At 36.6% G+C, this 15,309-nt stretch overlaps 1 protein-coding gene across 3 annotated transcripts in view; it reads left to right on the forward strand.

Annotated features, from left to right (window-relative positions):
* LRRC7 (leucine rich repeat containing 7) overlaps nt 1–15,309 on the forward strand; it is a 553,650-nt gene that overhangs the window by 345,166 nt on the left and 193,175 nt on the right. For all 3 annotated transcript variants that reach the window (XM_043575239.1, XM_043575241.1, XM_043575240.1), the window contains exon 8: nt 2,029–2,092. In XM_043575239.1, the coding sequence (XP_043431174.1) occupies nt 2,029–2,092 (64 nt within the window). The remainder of the gene's footprint in view (nt 1–2,028; nt 2,093–15,309) is intronic.

Here is a 15,309-nt window from a genome sequence, read left to right on the forward strand (position 1 = left end):
CCATGCTTAAATTATCTCTCTTTCCTGGACTTCTCTAAACTCTAGGCTTGTGTATATAACTGCCTGTTTTACATCTCTAGTTGGCTTTACAATAGAAATTTCAAATCTGACATCTTTTTTTTCCTTCAACTTTATTGTGGTATAATAGACAAATAAAATGTAAGACATTCAGAGTATATAGTGATCATTTGATGTGCATTATGAAGGGAGTCCTCCCTATCTGGTTAATTAACACATCCGTCACCTCAAATATTTACCTTTTTTTGCAGGGGTGGGTGGGTGAGTTGGTGGGGTTAAGAACATTTAAAACCAAATCTCTGAACTACCTAAAACCCTGTTCTACCCTGTCTTCCTTACCCACCAATTATAACTTCACCCTTGTAGTTGCTCAGACCAAAACACACTTGTAGTTACATTTGACTCTACATTCTCTTATTCCTCATAGATATTTCAGCAACAAGACATTTGACTCTAATCTTAAATATGTTCAGCAGCCAACCACTTCTCACCGCCTTCACTACCACCACCCTGGTCCAAAACTGCCATTTCTTCTCATTTGGTTTGTTCCATTAGCCTCCTACTTGATCTCCTGGCTTCTACTTTTGTCCTTCTCAGTCTGTTTACAAGCCTGCCATCACAAATAGCCTTTTAAAATAAGTCACTTCAGTCACACTCTGGATCAAAACCTTTTACTGACTCTCCATCTTACACAGAATCAAAGCCTACATCTTACATTGGGCTATAAGCCCTCAGATTATCTAACTTCTCATTATCATCGTTTTACATCCTTTCTCCCTCACTCTGCTTCAGATACATGGTCTCTTAGGATGTCTTCAAACAAGCAACATGTCCCTGCTTTAGGGTCCATGCACTAGCATGCTCCTTCATTTCCTTTAAGCGTGGTTCAAATTTCATTTTCTGGTAAGACCTTATCTGGATCTCCCTATTAAAAATTGCAATCCCCCTATGTCTATTCTTCGTACTACCTCCTCTGCTGAAGTTTTCTACATAGCACTTATAACCTTCTAATATATTATTATATTTTACTTAATCATTTTACTTATTGTAATTCTCCCTCCACTACAATGTAAAGTGCCTTTGGACAAGAGTTTTTGTCCCTTTTATTCACTATTGTACTCCAGACCCAAGAAGATTGCCTGGTGCATCATCTTTCAATAACAGCTGCTGAATGAAAACGGGTACATGCATTTTTGCATGTCTGAGTTCCTGACAGTGTCTGGATTACAGTAGTATTTTAAGGTTCAAAAAATGCTATGAGATAATTGCTGTAGCCATTTTAAAGATAAAGGAACTAAAATTTCTGAGATTTGAGCCAATGAAGCATCTAGAATTTCTGTATAGTCATGATTTAAGGATAGCATTCTGGTTAGTGGGAAGATAAAAACTTGGAACTCAGAAAAATGTGATCTTTTCTTACACCGTATACTGTACTTGAGAATGGCTTAAGAAATGCTGACTGCATGTGTCATGGGCTAGGGTACTTCTGACCTTTGGCACCTACTCTACCCAAGGTTTTACCATTGCCGTTTCATAGGGTGGTGCCAGAATCCCAGACAATATCTTCAGGAGACAATGAATACAACAGTCTGTAGCAGAAATTCACTTAGCAAAGTCGATAATGAATACTGATGATGAAATTGTGGCCATTTTGTGGGGCATTAGAATGCTTTGCTCAGAATTGGGTTTATTCATTGGTTCCTAAACCTGTGGTGATTCTTAAAAATATATTTGTTGTGGACGTGCTAGTCTAGACATTAAACAAGCTTCCCAGATTTATGTTAAACAGCCAGCTCTGTATTCCCAACAATAATGGGCATTTGGAAATATGATAAGCAGGTGACAGTTTGCATACATTGTTTTATATTTACAGTTTGCTTCTCTCTATAAAATACCCCAATTCCTGTGCACTATAAAACCAGGTAAATCTGACAGAGGGTGGGTAGAATGTCTTTTGGAGCAATGTGTCACGGACTGTCTCACAATAGTATTTTTCTCCATCTGTTATAGGTCAATGCACAAACTGGCCCAGTTGGAAAGACTTGACCTAGGCAATAATGAATTCAGTGAGCTGGTAAGCGAACGCATTTTCTAAACTTGATAAATGCACCCCAGGAGATTATTTATTTTGCTCTGTCTCTGTAACTGCAGGTATTAAATTATCCAACTGCACATTTGCATTTGCTAAATATAACAACAAAATGGAATCCGGGAAATAAAGTGATTGTTTGACTGTATAGAAAACCACAGACTACTGGATAATATGAGATGCGCTAAAAAGAGAGAGAGGAATAGGTAAACAGATGCAAATTGACAATTTCGAGCACCAGTTATGTAGCAGGCACCAAGTTCAGCGTGTCACTTATGTTATCTCACTTAACACTTATTTGTTATGTTGCCATGTTAACTTTATGGAAATGAGCTCAAAGTGGTCACCAGTTTGCACAGCTTTTATGTAATTGAACAAGAATTAAAGCAAGACTTGATTAACTCAAAGTTCATACCTTGAAGACTTCTTCCTTTAGGGATGCTTAGTGGAGAGGAGTGGTTAAAATCCTTCTATTTCTAATTGTACTGAGAGTGTCTTTCTAATGAATACACATTCCAATCTCACTGCCACCAAAACTGAAAGAAATTCTGACTTCTCCTTTCAGGACTTAAGTTTTCTTTAAAATTTGCCTGAAGACCAGAATCTCAAATGCAAATTAGAAAGCAAATACTCCTTTATAAGCAGACTCTTTTTAATTCAGAAGTCTCCACTTGAACATCTTCAAGTTTCAAAAATGCAATTCATCTGAAATGTATTTTAACTATTTTTAAATTAAAACATGTAATTAAGTAATCAACTATTCTCTCCCAGCTGTGTTGCTAGCAATGTGACCTTGTGCAAATCACTTCACCTCTCTAAGCCTCTTTTTCATTTTCTATAAAATGGAAATTAAAATGGCTCCTCCCTTGCAGGGCTTATGTGAAAATTAAATGAGATAATGCATGGGAAAAAGGGATTCTCAGTAAATGCCAGTTTACAGGGTGTGATTTGCACTGCATCTTGAATGTGCAAAGAAATTAGCTTGTTTAGCTTTGACCATAACTAATCTGGCCATTATCCCAGCCTCTATCAGCTGTTCACTGAGGGTAAAAGCTGACTTTCATTCTTCTGCAATTAAAAGTTTCATCTGATTTAAGAAGTTACAAGATTCCTTTGAGCTGTGGTCATCTTCCTCGCATAAAAATTCTTTCTGTCGTGTGTCCTCTCACCTTCCCCAGCTTCTCTTCATAACATGGATCTTGGGTATGTGCAAAGGCTACATGTCTTTCTGACCTGAGGGAAAGGGACTCTCTGGTCTCAGGCTGTTTTTCAGAAGTGTCCTGCCAGACATGCTGGCCTTAGGGCTGATGTCTGCAGCTGCCCCTGCCCCTTGTGTTAAAGCTAGAGTTCTGAAGCCATAGTCAATTTTCTAGGCTCAGGCAATACTCCTTTTGAGCACTGGCCATTTCTCCCTTGTTTGCATTGCTACCACTCAGCTCTCTTTGGCTGTAGATATATTAGTCTCTGCCCTGTCTTCCCTCCAGTATTGGGCTTGGCCGTCCATCCCCGATTTCTTTTGTGAAGATACCTCACCAGCTTTAATACTAGTATTAAGAGCGTACAGGCTCTGAGAGTCCACTTGATGTGCAAACTGAGAGAGCCTCTGTAAAAAGTAAACTTCAGAGCCTCCTTCTGCCTGCTACATTGCACCACCAAGTTTGCTTTGTTTGGGATACACTCAACTTTGTGATAGGACAGCTTGCAAAGTGACCTCAACACAAATACTAGAGCAAAATGACCCAGTACACAATCTAATGTACCTACCCCAGGCTTTTATAAAGTAGATACTTACTAATAATGTAGGAAGAGAGATTGGTAAGGGTGGTGAATAGCAGTGACAAAACTATTTTATACTGGGAGTTTAAAAATCAGTTGTTAAGAAGTTACAATCTGCCCATGCTTCCATGAAGAGATGTAGCATGGCCTACTAGTTGAAAGAATATGAACCATGGATTCAGACAACTGAGGTTTCACTCTCATTTCCATCACTGGCTAGTTGGGTACCTTTGAGTCTATATAGCTCACTCTCTATCCTTGGTGTCCTCTTCAATAAAATAAGGGCATCAAAGGCATCCATTTCACAGGCTTTTGGGAAAAGTTCTATGCAGGAGAATCTATAATAAGCATTCAATATATGTTTCTATGAATTTTGATTCTGTCAAGTGTATCATTTTGCAAGCCTTTCACATGGATAGTTTAGGAATCAATGCGTTACTATAAATTTTGGACCAACAAACATGAATAAAATATGTTTACTTTTTTGAAAGTAGACATACTAAAAGTACACTTAGAAACAAACATATTGTAACTTATGCTTCATGGTATCTAAGAAATCATCACTTGAGCAGAAACATTTTTTTTTTATTTTGAACTCTCAATCTTCCGTGTTAGTCACAAAACAAATCTCTCTAAAAAAATTTCTTTTGCATTTGTTTTAAGACCCTTTATTTATTGATAATACTCAGTTACTTGGCAGAGGGAGGAAGAGATGGGAGTGTAATTATGGAACTTCACATCTCTTATGTCATTAACTTTTAATCAAATGTCTGACTTTTATTAGTCATATGTGTGGGACTAGCTGTTATTTCTCTGAATGTAACAGCTTTTAATGAGCAAATAAGAGAATTTGCTTTGATAAGAGGCCTCTAGGTACAATGTCATGTGCAGGCAAGGGTATAAATTCCATTCTGTAGCTAGGTATTGTCACGTAGGAGATTACTGTTAGAGAATTCATTTGTGTGGCATGGTAAAGAGATATGGAGAGAAGATGATAATAAGTTAAAAACAACAACAACAAAAAACTTACAATGTGAAAGTCTAATAAAAAGAACAGAAGCTTGCTTGTTTGAGACTCAATGTAAATATGCTAATGAGGTTTGAAGTAGAAATATCTACTTCAAAAATCCTAAACAGAAGGTATTATTTTATGTTTCTAACAGCAGTGGCCACCAGGAAATACTGGGCAAAGTTCCAGGAACATAATAGATTCTCAGAAGTTTTGTTGTTGTTGTCTCTTTCATGGCTTATTTTTGTCAATATAAAATTAATATATTTCCATTAAATTTTTTAATATTTATTCATTTTGAGAGAGAGAATGCACACAGTGGGAGAAGCAGAGAGAGAGAGAGAGGAGAGAGAGAATTCCAAGCAGGCTTGGCTCTGTCAGCACAGACCCCAACTTGGGACTCCATCCCATTAACCATGAGATCACAACCTGAACCAAAATCAAAAGTCAGACACTTAACTGACTTAGCCACCCAGGCACCCCTCCATTTTTTAAAATTCAGAAAGTTAAGAGGATTGTAAGAATGATAGCAAAAGTCATCCATAATCTCAACCCCTTATAAAACCATGATTAGTGGTTTTGGTATATTCTCCCCCCACCACCACCATTTTCTTTTTTAATGAGGTCAGATGAGTATTATTGGGGCCAGGTCAGAAATGAGACACTATTAGGTTGATGTGTTGGATACCATCAATTCTTAAAGCTCCTCTACATACTCTGGGTAGAACAGCCTTCTAACTTCCACAGAGCAATCAGGAACTTCCCATAGTCATAGAATAGTCAGGGACACTAAAACAGGTTCATTAACTGCAATGGGGCCCAGAAGCCATATTTCAGGTGTATATAGATCTATCTGATGAAATAAGAGTCCTGTTCATCCTGAACTAGTAGTGGAAATAACAGAGCCCCCAAAGTCAAATCACCATGAGTGAGAAGAATCCTGGAAAAGGAAGCAGATTGAACAGCAGAACCTGGAGGAAGATGGGATCAGTGGATCCAGAATCAGGGTGAGGCTATGGCTGACCATCCCCCAATCTAGCCCTAGCTTCTAGCTCCCAGTCTCCTACTCCCTGAGCTTTCCCCTTCCTGTATTGAAGGAGGGCCCTGGTAATAAGTAAGAGCCCCCAACAACTCTGCCGTGGGAGCTTGCATCAAGAGTCAGCTCTAAGAAACAAAATAAGAATGCTTCTTTGCAAACCAGAAAGAGAAAAGAGGTGAGCCCAGAGGAGATAGACAGTAAACTGTTAAGTGGTCTCTACGTGGTTCAGAGTACAGCAACGTAATGGAGGCAGAGTGTGACACAGGCAACAACCTGCCTACCGCAGCATGAGTGACAGTGCGCAGCAGAAAAGGAAAACATGGATTACAGAGGTCATTGGAAGAGCATCTCCTGTTATGTGGGAGGTTCCTTTGTCTCCACTCACCTTCCTGCCACAAAAGGAACTCCTACAAGCAGTAACTGGGGAGGAGGATCCCAGGAAAGGCCTGATTTCTTGATCTCTTGCTCTTCAAGTGGAGGGAGGTCAGAGAAGTGAGATTTGAAATTTCACTGTAACCGTGACATAATAATACTGCTTATGTGTGCTTTTATAGAGATGTTTCTGTTTACCAAATTGGAATTACAGTTTTCATTCTATTTTATATTACTGTATGATTATCAAATTCAAATAAATTCTTTACAGACATTATAAGTTAGAAGTTTTCTCCGCAACTAAATTAGGAAGGCTGTCAAATAATAGCCAAAATATAAGTAGTGAATTGAAATTTACACTTAAGAGAAAATAATAAAGTCAGGGAGGCTTGAAATTTTACAATATCATATTTGATGCATATAAAACAATATATATAATATATGTTTAAGTTACAAAACATAATATAATGCATCCCTGTGTACCCACCACCATATTTTTATGAAATAGAATATCACCAGTCCTGTATAGCTACCTATTTGCTCTTACCTAATTCTGCCTCATTCCCAGAAATAACTACAATCCTGAATTTTAACATTCCCTAAATTTATATATATGTCTAAACGTTATATTATTTCACTTTGCTTGTTCTCAGACTTTCTAAAATATGACTATATTGCAACTTATATACTTATTTCTTCATAGTCATTTCTGTCCAGCTTTTATTACATTGCTGCTATGAATATTCCTATAAGTGCATGTGTGCAAGAATTTTTCTAAAGCATATATTTAGAAGCAGAATTTCCTAGTCATTAATTGTGCACATATTCAACTTGAAAAATAATGCTTTTCTTTTTTTGTTTCAAAATAGTTGTACTCATTTACCTGCACTGTATAAGACCCCCCATTTCCACCTCTTCACCTACACTTGATATCATCAGACTTTTTTTGCCTCTATAATGGCTGACAGGGTCATCTCATTACTATCTGAATCTGAATATCCCTCAGCTTTCACGAGATTCGTGCTTTTTTTCCATATGTTGGTGGCTGATAGTGTTTCCTCTTCTGTGAGATGCCTGTTCATGTATTTCTGCCCATTTTTCTATTGGATGCCTTTTTCTTGTAGACTTACAGGGAACTTTTATATATTCTAGATACTAACCTCTTGTTGGTTATATGTAGCACAGATACCTTCTCCCAGTCTCTGTAGTTTTCTTTTTACTTGCTTCTTGGTGTCTTTTGATGGCCTGAAGTTCCTAATTGTAATGTAATCAAATGCATACTTTTTTTATGCCTAGCATATTTTGTGTCTTGCTTAAGGAGTCCTTGCCTTCCCTGAGGTGCCTGTGTGGCTCAGTCGGTTGAGCATCTGACTCTTTTGATTTGACTGAGGTCATGATCCCAGGGTCATGGGATTGAGCCACATTGGGCTCTGCACTGAGTGTGGAGTTTTCTTAAGATTCTTTCTCTCCTCCTCACTCCTCATGCATTCTCATTCAGTGTCTCTCTAAAGTGTGTCTTCTTTTTCTAGAAGTAGAAGAAGAAGGGGAAGAAGAACAACTTGCCTCCCCAAAGTCAAACACATCTTTTATTCTAAAAGTTTGAAAATTTCATTACTTATAGCCAGGTGTATTTCCATCTAGGCTTAATTATTTTACATTGCATATGTTATTCTTTTTCTGAACAGATAGTTTTCCAAACAACATTTATTAAGCAGTCCTTCCTTCTCCTCTGAATGAGTGCAACTTCTTAACAAAATATGGTATCCATATATTCATAGGTTACCTTCTTCAATGGTTAGTTTATTTTCTGGGTACCAAAACCACACAGTCTTAATTAGCACAAATAATAAGTTTTTCATATCTGATAGGATAAGTCTCTACCACTTAGGCATCTGGACATTTAGTTTGCATATAAATTTTAGAATTCGTCTATCAAGTTGCTTAAAATGGAAAAATATCATTGGAATTTGTTTAGAAATGCATTGATTCTAGGGGCGCCTGGGTGGCGCAGTCGGTTAAGCGTCCGACTTCAGCCAGGTCACGATCTTGCGGTCCGTGAGTTCGAGCCCCGCGACGGGCTCTGCGCTGATGGCTCAGAGCCTGGAGCCTGTTTCCGATTCTGTGTCTCCCTCTCTCTCTGCCCCTCCCCCGTTCATGCTCTGTCTCTCTCTGTCCCAAAAATAAATAAACGTTGAAAAAAAAAAAAAAAAAAAAGAAATGCATTGATTCTATAAATTAATTTTCATCGGTTTGTGATGAATTTATATTTTTCTGTTATTGACTCTCCTTATGTGTGACATATCTCCATTTATTTGTCCATTTTAATATCTTTCAGTGAAGTTTTATGATTTTCTTCAAAAAAGATTTTTCACATTTTAGTGGATTTTAATTGGATTATTTGTTTTTTGTATGTTCATTTGTATCAGTTATTCCTATACTTTGAATACTAACCCTTTATCAGATATGTCCTTTGCAAATATCTTCTTCCGTTTAATAGGTTACCTTTTAATTTTGTTTATGTAGAGGATTTCTAATGTAAAACTACCTTTGCATTCCTGAAATAAATCCAACATAATCCTAATATGTTGATGATCCTGACCTTCTATATAAACTGTATTTAATTTAATCCTTTCTGGGATTTTTAAAAATCAATGCTTATGCATTTGATTTGTATACATTATTCTTGTGTACTTTCTCTATCTGTGGGTTTGTGTTTCTCATCAATTTTGGAAAATTATCAGACCTTATCTCCTCAGATATTTCCTTTTGTCTATGTGTTCCATATATCCTTCTGGACTTTGGACTAAATATGATATGAATATGATATCATAAGTGATTTTCAAATGCTATTTTAATAATTATTTTGTAAGGTCTTCTTTGAAAAAGCAATCAGATAAGGGGTAATTTTAAAAATGTTTATTTCATCTCCTTAAAGAAAATCTTTCTGCCTCTCTACCTAAAATTATCCAGTGTTAATTCTCCAGAATTTGAGACATGATAGTGATATCATTTTAAGAGTACTTTCAGGGGCGCCTGGGTGGCTCAGTTGGTTAAGCGTCCGACTTCAGCTCAGGTCACGATCTCACAGTCTGTGAGTTCGAGCCCTGCGTCGGGCTCTGGGCTGACAGCTCAGAACCTGGAGCCTGCTTCAGATTCTGTGTCTCCCTCTCTCTCTGCCCCTTCCCCGCTCATGCTCTGTCTCTCTCTGTCTCAAAAATAAATAAAAACATTAAAAAAAAATTTAAAAAAAAAGAGTACTTTCAACTCTTTGGACTATTTGATGTACCAGCTACTGACAGAGACATCTCTAAATAATGGGCCACTCATTCTATATTAAAGAACAAAACATAAATTTAAAAAACAAACACCTGGGGTGCCTGGGTGGCTCAATCAGTTAAACATACAACTTTGACTCAGGTCATGATCTCATGGCTCTTGAGTTTGAGCCCCACGTCAGGCTCTGTGCTAACTCAGAGCCTGGAGCCTGCTTCAGATTCTGTGTCCCTCTCTTGTTCTACCCCTCTCCCACTCTTGCTCTGTCTCTCTCTCTCTCAAGAATAAATAAATATTTTTCTTAAAAAACTTTAAAAACAAACACTTAAATTACAGCAACAAAAATATTTAAACAGTAAAAAGTATATATTTCATATGATGAACAAAAACTTTTAATTTTTGAAAGACAATGCAAAGACGGGTTGTATTTTAAAGTCCAGAGAATTCATCAGGAAATGAGTACTATCAATTTAACTATCTAATATTTAAGACAGTATGTTAAGCAGTCTTTATAAGAACATTTCATAAATTCAGCCATCCGTGAACTACTAAAGGATTGATATTCCATAAAACTTCTTTTCCGAAAAGCTTAAAAAATATTCTGCATTCCACAAATCACCATTTTAAATGCTTAGTAAGTCTACAGATCACAATAAGCAAGAATTTCTAATCTCAGTATTCAAACTGAAATAGTTTTGTTGATTTTTTTCACTTTATTCGTAGGGTCAAATAAAAATGTCAAATAGATAAATAAAAAATGGAGACACTGAGAAGAAATGCCAATAGTTGTATAGTGCTGGAGTGGAAAGATTTTACTTTAGCCTTCAAGATTCTTCCAGCTGATCTAAGAATTAATTTTACATGAGACAAATTAACAGGAGGGGGAAGAAAAAGTTTAATGTGTGTGCACGAGGTCCCCAAAATGAAATTGAGACCCAAAGAAATGACCAAGACAGGCAGTTTTTATACTTTTTAGACAAAAAGACAATAAATCTGTGTGAAGTTGGTGGGACAAAAAAACTTCATGTCGGGGGCTTTCAATTAGTAAGGAATTCTAAACAGAATTTGGACTAGGCTGGAATAGTTAGTCAATTACTAAAACTATAAGCTTTGTTTATATAGCTTTCTATGCTCTGAATTCCCTATCTATGATGGTAGGAATGTCCCTTTACCTGCTGGTACAGGGAGAGTACCTTTCACAAGGTTGATTTATTTCCCGTTTACAGAGACGAAAAGGAGTCAGAGTGTTCTTACACTTAAGTAATTTTTAGTTCAAAATAATCAGTGTGCCAAAGTAGTACCTTTTGTATTACCTACCCTTGGCTCCTACAATAGAATATTTATTTAGGCTATATAAATTACACAAGTGTTCTTTCATAGAAATTTGAAACAATCAAGTACTTTAGCTAATGTTTTAACTTGTAATTTAAATTGATTAGAATTAAATTAAACTCATTCTACTAAAAGCATAACTGCCAATGGTTTCACCTCCCTAGTTTGCCCAAGGTATTCTCATTTTTAATTACCTAGGATGTATGTGTACCTAAGGCAAGCACTATATTTACATATCTGGTAATTTTTTTATGAGTTATTATAACATAGGTTTGCCATACCTACTAATCAGATTTTGTCAATTATTTTTCAGATAAAGCTTATAAAAAAAGAACAAAATAGTAAAATACAATTTGTAATCATATAACTGGCCTCATGTTTTTAGGGAAAATATTTGAGAGATCCTAATTATTACCTCCTCCATTTCCTGCGTTTGTAAAATTACTGTGGACATTGATTATAGATATATATATCACAAGCATTGCCAAAGGTTATTAACATATCAAGAGAAACATTATAAATGAAACATTTTAAAAATTATTAGAGGCACATCAATTTCTTTATCAGTCCAGGCCCAGTCAGGGGGTGGGAACAAAATCCATGATTTAACAAAGGAAATTTGATATAAAGAACAGCTATTCATGTATTAGAAAACAGAAAGTACAGAAAGGGGACACGGAAGGATCACAGAGGTAATAACCCAGCTAGCACTTCTAGGGGAGAGAACAAATGGAAAAAGGTAGTATAAGGAGCTAGAAATAATTAAAGCTAGGAATCAAGGGGAGCCTGGGTGGCTCAGCTGGTTAAGTGACAGATTTTGGCTCAGGTCACAATCTCATGATTCATGAGTTTGAGTCCAGCATCTGGCTCTGTGCTGACAGCTCAGAACCTAGAGCCTAAGTCAGATTCCATGTCTCCCTCTCTCTCTGCCTCCCACCCCCCCCCCCCACACACACACTGTCACACTCTGTCTCTCTCTCAAAAATAAATAAACATTAAAAAGTTTTTAATAAATAAATAAAGCTGGGACTTAGACCCATAAAGAGGCTGGTCCTGGGGTCTCTGAGGGGGCATGATAAGGCTGGTTCTGGTTGTGCGGAAAAACTACACACTGAAATCTGCTGCAGTTGCTGAAGTTTAATGTCATTGCAAAGAGAAGTATTGCTGTTGAGACTGAAATGACCAGGAGTGAACTAGAAGGAGCAAACCCCATCTTCCTCCTGTAGCCTCCCAGTCTCTCTCCAGTCTCTCCAGTCTACCCAATTGTCAGTGTCTGACACCGAGCAACCTGTCAAAATAGAAATGTTGTTAACCTCAGAATTGCAAAGTAGAATACAGAAAAGTGGACCCACTGCTGAAAAGACAAGAGCTTACACATTTAAAATAAAATGGATATTTGCTTTGGCGGACTCAGTTTTGACATCATTTCCTCCAGAAAGCTTTCCCTGCACTTAGCAGAGCTCCATGTCCCCAACTGGCACTTGATAAATGTTTTTGAATGAATGAATGAATCATTTAATTTTAAAGTGAATAGTTCAGTCGATTCTCATCATCAAAATCGTGCCTATGTAAATTGGAAATTTTTAATTCAAACTAAACAATAATAGAGGTGGAGGCACTACTTTAGTTTACCTGCAAAGCAATCATTCTACAATTAGATATCCTTTGAGGAATCAATTTCAATTCACTTTGAGACAAACTTCCAAATGAGTTTCTCCATGAAACCCTAAAGTACACAATTTGCCGCTGTGATCAATAAGTAAATAAAACTGTATTTCCACTAACTCTGGAATTTGAAAGGAATCCTTGATGAATCATTCAACTAAAATGTATTTTCTGACTGCAAATAATTGTGGAGGCTTTTTATTAGTAAGATGATGAAATTGGGGTCTCTATTTTTATAAATACCACATCTGTTGACCTGGGGTTTTAATAAGCAAACCCAAATGTCACACATGCAAATAAAGAAAGTCATTTTCTTGCTTTCAAACTTTCCCTTCCCTGGCCATAAAATAAGTCATCTTTGCCTGTTTTCTCTCAATTGCCATTTCTCATTACTGCAATATCATGACTGGATACCATGAATGAAATTAATTAGCTCTGTTTGCCTTTCCATAGATAGATTTTTCTAAGAATGGCATATATCTCAATGCAGTCAAGTGTCCTCGTGTTTCTGTCAACAGTTTCTACCGGAGAAATTAAAGGAAAAAGAAATACTCCCTAATTGAAGCAGGGTAAACTACATCAAATAAGAGTATACATTTATAATCAAGGCTTTCCCAAGAAAATGGAAGTATTATACAATCATGGAATAACCCCAAAAGAATAATCTTGAGTTGTGAATAGGGATTATGAATCATCCAAAAATAACAGAAAGACTGTATTGAAAGTAATCAATTAAAATATACATCTTCCTCACTTATGTACTGCAGCGGTAATATTTGGACATACTATCTGAAATAGAAGTAATAGAAAACGATGTATTTGATTTCAGGTTTCGCAGTAAACCAAAACTAAAAGACAATGAAAACTATCAAGAAGAAGACGGATAAAGTTGTGTGTTTACAGAAGGTGTAATTAGTTAGGGTGGCTAGGGAAGCTTCACTCAGAAGGTGACATTTTAGTAAAAATCTAAAGTAGGAGAAGGAGTGGGGCACCTGGGTGGCTCAGTTAAGCATCTGACTTCGGCTCAGGTCATGATCTTACAGCTTGTGGGTTTGAGCCCCACATCAGGCTCTGTGCTGACAGCTCAGAGCCTGGAGCCTGCTTCAGATTCTGTCTCCCTCTCCCTCTCTCTGTCCCTCCCCCCACTCACACTCTGTCTGTCTGTCTCTCTCTCTCTCTCTCTCAAAAAATAAATAAAGAAAGAAAGAAAGAAAGAAAGAAAGAAAGAAAGAAAGAAAGAAAGAAAGAAAGAAAGAAAGAAAGAAAGAAAGAAAGAAAGAAGGTGAAGGAGTGAACCATGCAAATATCTGGGTGTAAGATTGTTCTAGACAGAGGAAACAGGTATTACAAACATCTGATATGAGAGCAACACTGACATGTGAACAGGAAGAAAGACTAAAAGGGATGGTACAGAATAAGTTGGAAGAGTAGATGATAAGTCAATTTTGGAGGGAAGGTGGAGGTAGAGAGAATCCTGTAAGACATTTTAAGGATTTTGTATCTTATTCAGAGAAAAATGGAAGCCCTTTGGAAGGTTTTGAACAAGTAGAACCTGTGGTCCGATATATTAAGTTATATTACATCACATTGCATTATATTACAGTATGTTACATTACATGTTACATTAATTACATTACATTACATTACATTACATTACATTACATTACATTACATTTCCAGGATCACTTTGACTGCTGTGTTGAACGTAAGTAGAAAGTGGGGCAAGGTGAAGTCAAAGAGACCAGTCAGAAAGCTATTGCAATAATATAGGCAAGGAATAGTAGTATCCTAGATTGAGGTAGTAGCTAGCAGTGGAGACAGTAGGATTTAATTTCGGGGTAAATTTGAAAGATATAGCCAGAAGTAGAACCTGAACTTGTAATTTGGAGATACTCTCTTTCAATAAATAATATAAAAATTAGGAATACATAATTAGTTACAAAAGTGAATGTCTACTTAAGATGGAAAAAGAAACTATGAATTTTTTTGAAGCTGTAAATTTTAAATTACAAATTGAAGTTAATAAAATACAATTTTGAAAAATTAGCAAATGACATAGACATCATTAAGTCAAGGAAAACAACATAATGACACATATCTATAATGTTCTCTTTCCCCCTACATTTTGGCTTCATGCTCTTTGACAGTCTTCACATGACATACATTTTGTAATACCATTTTCTATGAAAATAATAGAAAAATAATCCAATCTCTACTCTACCATGGTTTTTATTACTGATAATTCAGAACCATTCATTTCAGCTTTACAATTTTTCACTGATATGCTTTGTAAAATTTTAGGATTGTTGCCATATTTGGGGAAATGTCTGGCTCCAAACATTTCAAGCCTGTTTCTCCTCCACCACCTACGTACTTCTGGTGCTGGGAACCAAAGGAATGTTCATCTTCCAATATATCCTCTGGCCCTGCATTTTCATGTCATGATGGTCAGGGGAGTTTGCACAATGAGCAGGAGTATTTCTGAAAGTCTTTTCTATCCTAGTTGGCTAGTAACAAGTTAACTATATGCAAGCAAGATTGCAAATCATAAAATATATTCCACTAAACCTCTATTACCATGAAGATTCCTTGTGTCCAGCTCCCAAAAATGTCTGTGGCCAATCCATCACTACATGACATGAGGGAAATTGCAACATAGGGAAAGCCATGATAGAAATTATAGAAACATTTTAACATGTCTTACTTTTAACCCAGCATTCTGGGACTAGTTATATA

Source organism: Prionailurus bengalensis, chromosome C1, assembly GCF_016509475.1.
Source record: "Prionailurus bengalensis isolate Pbe53 chromosome C1, Fcat_Pben_1.1_paternal_pri, whole genome shotgun sequence".
Taxonomy (NCBI): domain Eukaryota; kingdom Metazoa; phylum Chordata; class Mammalia; order Carnivora; family Felidae; genus Prionailurus; species Prionailurus bengalensis.